This window comes from Habropoda laboriosa, unplaced genomic scaffold (genome assembly GCF_001263275.1).
Source record: "Habropoda laboriosa isolate 0110345459 unplaced genomic scaffold, ASM126327v1 scaffold66, whole genome shotgun sequence".
Taxonomy (NCBI): Eukaryota; Metazoa; Arthropoda; class Insecta; order Hymenoptera; family Apidae; genus Habropoda; species Habropoda laboriosa.
This window is the reverse complement of record NW_017100166.1, coordinates 242,905-253,887: the sequence shown is the minus strand read 5'-3', so window position 1 is coordinate 253,887 and position 10,983 is coordinate 242,905. Positions and strand designations below refer to the sequence as shown.

The 10,983-nt window shown below is 35.8% G+C and overlaps 1 protein-coding gene across 1 annotated transcript in view; it reads right to left on the bottom strand.

Moving 5' to 3' along the window:
* LOC108578598 (otoferlin-like) overlaps window positions 1–9,663 on the bottom strand; it is a 35,268-nt gene extending 25,605 nt beyond the window's left edge. Inside the window, 6 exon segments of the mRNA XM_017941961.1 lie at window positions 3,624–3,820; window positions 4,021–4,204; window positions 7,715–7,883; window positions 8,964–9,117; window positions 9,283–9,424; window positions 9,499–9,663. Coding sequence (XP_017797450.1) covers window positions 3,624–3,820; window positions 4,021–4,204; window positions 7,715–7,883; window positions 8,964–9,117; window positions 9,283–9,424; window positions 9,499–9,663 — 1,011 coding nt within the window.
* Between the last annotated feature and the right edge of the window lie 1,320 nt (window positions 9,664–10,983).

The window sequence follows — 10,983 nt, the reverse complement described above, 5'->3', positions numbered from 1 at the left end:
GGGACTGGAATGATCTGAGAGGAAGGATGACGATCTGAGTGGAAGGAAGGAGAAAATGCAGTCAAATCGACGTTGCAGAGCTCAGCTGTTTAATCAGCGAACAGTGAGTTACAAAAATGGGTTTTTTTTCTGGTGATTTGGTTTAGTAGTTAGTTGTGTTGTGTATTGCCAACTCAGATATGAGCTGGCTGCCCCAAATTAAACCGTCTCAGTAGTGTTTCGCAATTAAAAATCGGTTTTCGGAATATATACGAGAATTTTTGAATTTTAGTAAATACTAGAGTCGTTGCATTGAGTATTATAATAGCTTCATCCCTAGTTCGCTTTATGTATATTGAATATTTTTACGCGTTTGATCGATACCCTCCTTCAAATTTACTTGCGTTAGAGATTCGGGAAAGATATCAATTCGCGGTTTATTCTTTTGCTTTATATACATCGTGTTTATTTCATATCTCTTTTCTTTTTTTTACGTTTATTCTATTTAAAGTTAACTTCATTCTAAAAATCGAGAATAATATAATATCGCGGTTTCCCCTCTTAAATAAATCGCGTTTCGAAATACTTTTCGCGTCGTCCATTCCACAGTGACTCACATTTTGTGAGTCTGTGAGTCTTGGGAAATCAACGACGAGGAACTGGAATGATTTGCGGAAGGATGACGATCTGAGAGGATGGAAGGAGGCAATGCAGCCAAATCTACGTTGCAGAGTCCAGCTGCTTAATCTGCGAATTGTGAGTGAATTTTTTGAGGGTTTGGTGGTTGGTTATATATGTGTGTGCATGTGCATGTCGAAGCTGAACTACCAAGAGGTCAAAGAAGAACTGGATGGACTCTACTGCACTAATGGTGCAAACGCCCTCCCATTATTAGAGTATCAAAGTAGTATACCGCGTTAATTCAATTTAGTGTCAATTTTCCCATTTACTTTCGATCGATACGAGAATTTATCACGTCGCGTCGCGTTTGATAAATAGCTTCGTCCCTTTTTCCATTTTTGCGTTTCTTTTCTCTTTTCTTTTTTGAATTTTTGCTAAATGTCCCAACTAAAATCAACTACAGGGAAATATGGAGGATAATAAAAATTCGCGGTTTCGGGTACTAAACAAAATCCCTGAAAATGAAAATAAATCGCGATTCGTACTCCACTTTTCGCGCGTCACCCTTTCACAGCTTTCCAAGTCTGGTGGGTCTTAGGCTTTGGCTTTGGGTCTTTCAATCTATCATTGTGGGTCACTGGTGGGATGAAAATTCAAGGCTGAGGGGAATTCAATGGTCCACTGAGGAAATTGCAAAAGTTTCATGGGTCTGAGAGAAGCTTCCAAGTGAATTGTGGATCAAAATCGAAGGCTGGGAGGACTGAAATTGGTCACTAAGGGTATCTCAAAGGTTACGAATGGTGAGTCGTATGAATTATTTATCTTGTCAATCTAATTTATATTCTGTTTCAGTGTTCCAGCGAAATTTTGTTAAATTGTAATAAATTCGCGGTTTTCCTTACTAAATAAAATGAAAAATAAATTGCCTGGGCGTTCTTGATCGTAGAGATCAGTTCTCAAAGCCTATTGTTGCCAATTCTGACGAGATAAAAAGTACCGAGAGTACTCATAAGTTTCAGGGTAGGAATAAAATCTATTTAACAATGTCCACCTGTGTGGAGTTGTGCGTTTTTTCGATGATCGATTTAGGTAAATATTTCGAGCTCACATAAGAGTTCAATTTTCTCCTGTTCGAAAAAGAATTTTGCCTTGAGTTGAGGTATGAGTTTCATTATCAGAGGTTTAATTAGGTATTCCATTGCTACGATTTCATATAAGAAAGATATCCTAACAATTTATCCTCCTGTTCCAATTTAATAATATACTTTTCTTACAGAACTTCGATGCTATGATTTTAAATATGAAAATAAAATATAAATAAGTCCACCAACTATTTCGAATTTTAGTTCAATTAGAAAATCAGGAACTATACCAATCCTCGACGTCCTTTGTCGAATACATATTCAGTAAGAAATTATGGAATATCCAAGTAAATCAACGGGATTCTTGACGAATCTTGTTAGTGGTGAATCTTAGGCAATTCGCGTCATTTCTTAAAAATTCTCCTTTTCCAAAATTAAACTAGCAAGTAAGCGAAGTTCTAAGTTAAGAACTGTGTGTGTGAGTTTTAATTTTAAGGATTGTAGTTGATAAGGTAAAATAAATTAGCCTAAGAAAATAAAAAATAATTCTATTCATCCGCCGATGGACGTCGTGGGATGCGTGCGTTTTACTTTTAAGTAGTCCATAAAATAAAATAAGTAACTATAAGATAGAAAAATTGTATCGAGTAGAATGTGCGCGCTCTCTTACAGTGATACGCGTTTCTCATTCGTAGCTAATTACTAAAAATGCTTTCTACATTTTGCTATCGTCGATTCGAAACATAGAACATTAAATTCTCGATCACTCAGTTCCTGCGAGTTTATTCGCGACTTAATCACTCGCGAGTAGCGCGCGATACTCGCGAGTAAATTCGTCGTGTATGCTCGCTGGTTCTTTAGAATGATAGCGAATTTCTCGTTGCGCTCTGAATTCAATCTGACCGCGATTTATAATTTTTTGAAACCCTATCAAAGGAGAGCATTGAATTTTTCCAATCTTTAAATTAACTATGACAAAATGATTAGCGTTGCAATTTCAAATAAAATATAAGACACTCCTTAAAAATTTATGTTAAGAACACGAATTTTTGATAAAGTGTCTTATCTCCTTTGCTACGAATGAGAATCGCGTATCTCTGAAGATAGAGAGCTGCCAGTAGGGCATGTGTTTTTGTCGGGTCCCTTGCGTAGTCACCTCCTCGTGGTGGGACCTGGTAATTGGTATCCTTTTCCAAAGAAAATTCTCACTTTTGCAAAAGGATACCAAGCTAAGAACTACGCGTACCCGTGGACACTCTTATTCTCACACACAGTTGAAAGTTTTAACTTTAAGTAGTTCGTAAGATAAAGTTAATTCTAAGATAGAAAATGAATTGAACACTACGTGCGCGTTTCTTAATAAAATACCTTGAAAAATTATTCAGATTCTATGGTAGATATGAAAGTTCCATTTAACATGAAATTTTAACATTATAATATCGTGAAAATGAATTATTTGTGCAGTTCTGTGCATTTTCTGTGCAGTTCAACCTAATTTACTTAAATTCACATTGCGAGACAGTATACTGTAACAAGTAGTAACAAGCAAACGTTCAATAAATTCCTAATTCGTATTAAAAAAATTATTTAACACAATAATTTCAGCTTTATTATGATTATTCTTGATAAATGACCACAGGTCAACTTGATTTTTAATCGTTATAATCGTGAAGGTAGGCCGACTGTATGTGATAAACAATTGGCAACCAAACGGTGGCTCGCTAAAGCGATATATTATGAAATTAAAGTAATCATTCAATAAGTTTTAACGTTAAATTGTTTCCTCGATATGGCCATGGTGGTCATCAGTGGCTGGAGTGCCTCAAATGTTTAGAATAATTAAAATAAAATAAATGTTGTCAACTAAAAATTTTGAACGTCATAGCTAGAAACAAGGGAAAAGGACGAGCTGACAATTACAGGAGAGAATGGAGAACTCACGAGGAAATGAGCGATGAAAGCCAGGCTGTTACTGTTGTGCATCCTCCACTGGATATTCGGCCACCAAGATTTGACATAGAGGCACAGTTTCCTCGAGCCAACTGGCATGTAATTATATTTGCCATCTAACGAACCAGTCGATCGTGGCACGGTTTGACTCTCGAAGTCCGGTCTACGGTCTGGCGGTCGGTTTCCTGCTTGAAAATTAATCAGATTTTACACAGAGGGGAACCGCGTACATGGGGCAAACTTGTCAAGCGTATTAAACAAGTAATTGGAGAATGGTAAGAGCGTTGTTGGCAGAGATGCTCGAGTGGTGAATCTCGAGATTCCATCTCTTTCCAAACTGTCGACCAGTATCGAAAGTGTACTTGTTAACGAAAGAAGTATAGTATACATGTGAATCGAATACCGTCGTTATTGTCCTCGAAGCATTGGCTACGAGGAAATTGTTTGTTGCCAGCGTTCCCGAGGCTAACCTCGAAGCTTATTGATTTCAGCCAAAATTTTCGCCGATCGATCATGCTCACGTCGTACAGTATGGCCACCAGGTAATATTCTTCCGTCCTCCATAAGCTTCTCTTTTGTACAAGGGAATTATCCAATGTCGTTAGTGGGTTTGTAAATTAACCCTCATCCGTCTCCGAGTTTCGCATCTTAATAGGTCCCTCGGTGTTAATTTGACACAATGGTAAAAAATCAATCAAGTGAAAAAACAACAAATTCTTTTTACAAATAACCGAATAATACAATTTTTTACCGGAAAAGTGTGTCAAATTGATACGAGGGACGGATGAAGGTTAAGGGACAAAAAGAGTTGGCTACAGGTTATGCTATATCAGGTCGTAATTTAAGGATAGTTGGAATTTTTCAAAGATTTTAATTAGTTTTGGTTATTTTCAAAGCTTTAACGTGTTTGATAAACTGAAGATATTTCAAAGTCGTTAAACTATCCTCGTTTCCTTCATGGGAACAATTGAGCGTGGTACAGTTAACGTGGGCTACAAGAAAATTCTCATAATGTCCGGTAGTGTGACGGCTCGACATTAAATTCGCTATAACAAAGGAACCATCTGGTTCTGGCCAATGTAGAATCACGAAAGGAGGCCGTTAAATCGATAGAACAAAGTCATACCGGTCTGTTTTATGCGTTATTTACGTGTCCGTTCGTTGTACAGTGTGTAAAAAAAGTCACGGTTTTAGGGGATGAATCGCCACCTCTGGATCGGTGGACATTTGTAAAAATAACTTGCCGCCAAGTTGTTTATAACGATGAATATTAATGTTACATTTTTCTTTTGCGTCGACGTATTCTGCTCGACAAAAAGGGAAACAGTTTGAAAGGAGCCATATAACGTAAACAAATAGTTTTCGAGATAAACGTTGTTAAATTTTTGCCACGATTTGATTGTGTAGAGTATAGACTAGGACCTGTGACCACATGCGTGCACCTACACAAACGACGATTAAACGGACAACGAGGTTTAACCCTTTGCGTTCCTATGTCGAATCAGACTTAACATAGGAATTTTTGCCTTCAGATATCATAGACTGATAAGTTATAAATTATAAACGATAATAAAGCATTTTTTTATGCATTAATATGATAGTGAAACTTAATATTTTATAACTAATATTACGCTGAAATATTGAAATAAAAATAAACTACACGGTACTGCTCGACAGTAGCCAAATGAGTGCGAATTAACTGGACTATTCGGACTGCAAAGGGTTAAAGGACACAAAGAATGTATTGACTCCGAAGGCAGGACCGAACCATGTAAAATCGTATTATAAACATTTTTGTGGCAAATTTTTTTTTTTACAAATGTTCACGGATCTAGAGGTGTAGATTCATCCCCTAAAGCCATGGCTATAACTTCTTTTACACACTGTACATAGAAAATGAAGCGTGACGGTGAATTAATGTCTGTCATTCGCGAGCAAACTGTCGCTCGTCTGTTATTTACCGAAGTATTGGATTATTCCAAAAATCCGTTTTATCATGCAGACACTGTTGGACGCAGTACGCTATTTTTATTACGGAACAACGGTTGCGTTAATACTGTGGATATTGATTGTGAAGTGTGTCTGATCACACACTCTGTTTCCCCCTGTTCCTTCTCATTTTGGTTCAAACGTATTTTACGATGCGTTTGAAAAGATGAAATTCAAAGATTTGAAAATTTAATATTTCAGAAATTAAAAAATTTGAATATTCAAATATCGGTAATTTAATAATTTTATAAATGGAGAATTTGAATATTTGAGATATGAAATTTTAAAGATTTTAATATCTAGAAATTCGAAAATTTCAATATTTGCCATTTTGAAACTTTGAGTGTTTGAAAATTGAAATATTTGAAAATTGGGAAAATTGAAAATTCCTATTTCGAAGTACCTCGATCTTCCGAAAGAAAACTGATCAAAATAAATGTACCTCTATGATAGGTGCCGCCAGCTCTGTTTCGGCTGTAACTCCAGACGACGATTCAGAGTCATCCATTTCGGTTTTCAGGGAGAGTAGAACTCTGCCACGATAGAAAGGGAGGGCTGTCGAGCACTTGCCTAAACAGCTACTCTTTTCTGTAGACCCGCTGCCATAAAAGTGAAGAAAGGATGGACCGAAAGTCGGCAAAAAACCTGATAAAAGTGACATATAGTAATACATCAGTGTATTTCGTATAGTCACTTTTACAGGGAGAAAAGCCTGTGTTCAATTGCTCATTGTCTTTTCCTCCCACATCGTCCATCCAACCAATACCAACAATTATACTACTTTATCATCTGTTCAATTCGATTTTCACAAAAATGACAAAATCTCGAAATACAAATAAACATTCCAAAGCACAAATTACCACACGAAATTTCCAAATTGCATTCGCTACCAGTTCGATCTCTATACTATTGACAGTCAGTCGATCTGCAATTTGGCTAAATTTTTCATTTTATCGAGGTTGCGATAAAAACGAGGAAACGACTGAAGCGGCCCGCGGTGATCAAACTACGAGTATAGGAATAGGAAAAGAGGGACAGAGAGAGAGTAAAAAATAAACGAAACTCGATCGAATCGAACCGGACGTTACACGACGTTGGTTACATTAAACGCGGACGAGTTACCTATCCGCGAGAGGGGAAAAAAGAGGAAGAGAGGGAAGAATTTAAAGTACAAATAGAACAGAGCAAACAGGACTGGTTGATCAACGTTTCGTTTGCAGCTGGTTATTTGAGTTTCGTTTATGTACGATGGTTTCAGGTCGTTTAATTCATCCAGTTCAATTCGACGCTCGGTCGGTATTCTCAACCTAGTGCTGTTTAACCCATTCTTTTTTTTTTTTTTTTAGAATTTTCTCCGCGATATTAGACACTCGGTGACGCGTTGAAATTTCTCGAAAAAAGATTCGCGATAGGCGAACGTAATTTACCGTACTCTCCAGAATTTGAGATTCTGCTCATGTTGAGAATATAGGAAGCCATCACGCATGTTCGACAACTATTAATACGATGCTTGAGGGTGATTCTGACGCGTTGACAAAGGGATGGAAACATTTCCTTGAACGTGATTCTTTCGTTAAATCTGGGACCGTATATTTGCCACGCTTGACTCGTCGTTCGCTAAAAACAGTCCCAAATATCATAAATTATTTCTTACAAAATTAAAAGATTTCGAGTCCCACAATTTTCGATAAAAAATGTAAATTAATTCCTTCTCGTGGAAAGTTAGCTGAATACAGAATTAGGAGAAACTATTAATTTCGAGTTCTACAATTTTCAATAAAAAAATTATTCAAATGGAGCTTAATATAATTTCTCATGGAAATGAAGCTGAAGGCAAAGGAATTCACATTTTTGAAAAAAAGAGTTAACTCATCATTGTCCATATTATTCATTGCAAAATTAGAAAGCACTATTAATTTCGAGTTCTACACTTTTTCATAAAAAAGTAATTCGACTGTGTCTTAGTATAATTTCTGATAGAAATGAAGCTTAAGGCATAGGAATTCGCACTTTTGAATAAACATTTAACTCACCATTGTCCATTAAAAAAAAAATGAACGAGACTGTTGAATTTTTATCGGCAATCAACGTACCTTCATGCCAGCGAACGATATCTGAACGAAAGGGTTAACATTTTCGAAATCGTTTTTCACACAGAGACTGCTCATATCTGGTAAACCATCTGCCCGATAAATCGTGAAAATGTAACAGGCACGCTGTCTGAAAGGGAGAAATTCACCGCCAACGGGTAACAAGAGGTTCCTGTAATTATTCGATTTCCATTAATAGGCCGGCAAGCCGGTGCGTTCCAAATTTCAGCCCAGCCCGAATCGATTTCGCGACACGCGCCACGCGAACACCGTGTAACGTTAAAATGGATGCTGGTACGCGTTGCTATTTCCCTTTCAAGGGAGAATTCAATATGTATCTAGATGAAAAGTTACGCATATGAATTATGGGACAGCGAAAACAAGAAATTTGTTTAGCTGAATGGGGAACATTGGAAATGGGTGAAAAGGATATATTCCACTGGACACTTTTTTTCGGGGAAGTCGAGAAAATTGATTTGCATTTAGAGCGAGGATTGAAACGAAAATATTTCTATTATGAAGTTATCTTTCGAAAAAATTGGAATAATTCCCTAGTGACAATTTTCGATTGATTTTATTAAATAAGCGATTATGCCGTTTTTCTTTTATTTCCTGAAAATAAAGAATAAGGTTCAGTGGAAGCTTTTCCTTCCTCTCAGGAATTTCAGTATGGAATTCTTATGAACTAAAACTGCGGAATTCTTATGATTTAAAAGTACGGAATTCTGAAATATGGAATTCTTATGAATTAAAAGGATGAAATTCTGAAGTATAGTATTCTTATGGATTAAAAGTATGAAATTCTGAAATTCAACACGAATGGTGCATATTTGAAATTTCGCAGTCGAAATTTAACGAAATGAAATATTCAAGCATCTAATTAATTTAAGTGCGACGGAAGAATTGCCGAAATGTGGACCATATTTTAGAAGACACTTGAGCTTTAGATATTGACTATATAAAGTTTGAATGGCAATAAAGTGTGATATATTTTAAAGCACCTTTTAATGAGATTAGTCGGAAGATGGTTTATTAAATGAATATCGATTTGATGAATAATTTCGATGTCACAGAGAGTTCAATGCTTCTTAATTTAATTTGTCAAGACTTGTAACCGTCTCCTGATACTAAATAAGTTGCATTGATACTGAAGTTGTAAAGTATCCAAAGTTCATCAATTAGAAACTTCTTAATATCGCCGAATTAGTAAACGATATTACTCGTTACAAGAGTAGTTTAAGTTGGAAATTACCCCTCAATATCGTCCTCGCCCTCTGTGTCCGGAAGCACTCTCAGTTTCTCCCCTTTTACATTAATTGCGATATTGCATTTCACGTAACCTTTCGGTCCGGCAGAGAGATCCTTTGGGTTCGTCAACATCGCCCATTTGTGATAATATTGACGATCTGCACGAGTCAATTTGCCGTATTATTTAACAGGTGTAAAATATTTCAAATTAAAATCCAGGAATCATATGGGAATATTTCGGAATTCTTAATAAAAGAAAAAAATAAGGAAAAATAATTTGAAAAAAAATTAAATTGTAAAAAAGGAATATTCTTAATTATCACCTGGTTGATCCCAAACGAGCGCAACTTCGAAGCTCGATCTTCCATGAAATTTAAAGCGTAGATAGCTTTTTAAATACACGGCAATCATGATTTTAGTGCTCAATAGTTCATCTAGGCTACATAAAAAGTCGAACACGAAATACTGGAAGAATTTAAAAAATAGTTTAGTAAATGTATTCCATGGAGTTTAGTCGAAATGTCATTTGGAAATATTACATCGTTGTAAATAGGCGAATCGGTTCTTTCTCGAACCACGGTCTTTTTCCTCCGATTGCCCACTTTAACCACGACCATAGGATTTGCATTTTGGGGCAAATGCTTCGCTTTCAAGATCTTTATGCAAACTTGGTAAGCGCTTGGACGAAATTTCCTCGGGCTCATCGTTGTTTCGATAGACTCGATTGCTTGTATTGGATGTACTTCGCGTTTGTTTGATGTACTGTCTGTTTGTTCAGCAAATTTCATGTCGTCGAATTCGCTTCTAAGATCAATTAATTGTTTATCTATCTTTGGTAATACTTGAATCCATACGTTTGTAAAGTTTGAAATTACGTAAAGGAAATTACGTTTCTAGGGATTTTTCTTCTATAGGGGTAATTTGCAAGGTGTTTTTTAAATTCTGTCTTCTGTTTTTTCTATTGTTGGTAAATGCGAATTCTCATCAGATTTGGATCATAAACTTGTATGATTTAGCTGTAGGGAGCGACACTAAGTTATCACGATAATTAAATTTTTATAGAAGAAAGATCTTCGTGTTTAAATAAAAGTCTTATTAATAAACTTGATTTGATAATAGAAGCTCTGTTATTTTTTCGTATTATTTATTGAAAACATTTTTTGAAACTCAGTTGATATGACAGAGAACTTCTTCTGAATTCTGCTTTCTATCTATTTAACTTAATTTTCATAATGTTTATAATTATGAACAATTACATAATTAACATTTGAATAAGTTAAAATTGCTGTGTTAATGCTGCGAGGATATAATTTCGAGGGAATTTTGCTCTAAGGGTAAAGTAACATACAGAGCAGTCAATAAAACAGAAGGAGATCCTCTATCTGTTTTACCAACAGAGTTATTGATCTCCTCACTGCTCCTTTCATCGCAATTTAAAATATTCCTATATTGTTACAAGTATCCATTGGAAAAATTTCCAAACAAATTCAAGGACCCTTAAAAATCCTCGAAATAATAAAAAAACAAAGAGCGAGCCAATAAAAATAAAGGACATCGAAGTTTCTATTTTAATTAACACTGGTCTTGTAAATTATCACGAATATTCCAGATATCCGAAAATGATTCACCGGAGCGTTTATGGTAATCGAAAATCTGCAGAATTGCAATGGCCCTCTATAGTGCTCGCTGTGTCGAATTTAACGCTGACTTCTCGCAGGTAATTTTTCCGATTTGTTGGACCGGATAATCGAATAAATCCAATTAAACCATTCCCGTGAAATTTTCGTGGAATCGTCTCTCTGCCACGCCAAAAATTACACAGAAGGGATTTACTATATTGTATAAAAATCAACACATTTTTTTCAAAAAATTCAGTAGAGAATCTGTCGATATTTTTCTACATTACGACATAAAATCGTGAATTCGACTTGATTATTCAAAAGATACACAGGGAAAATATATCGCGTGATTTCCAATGCTTTATACGTGATTCTCTCGGAACAATTGTTGATATTTAAAAATTT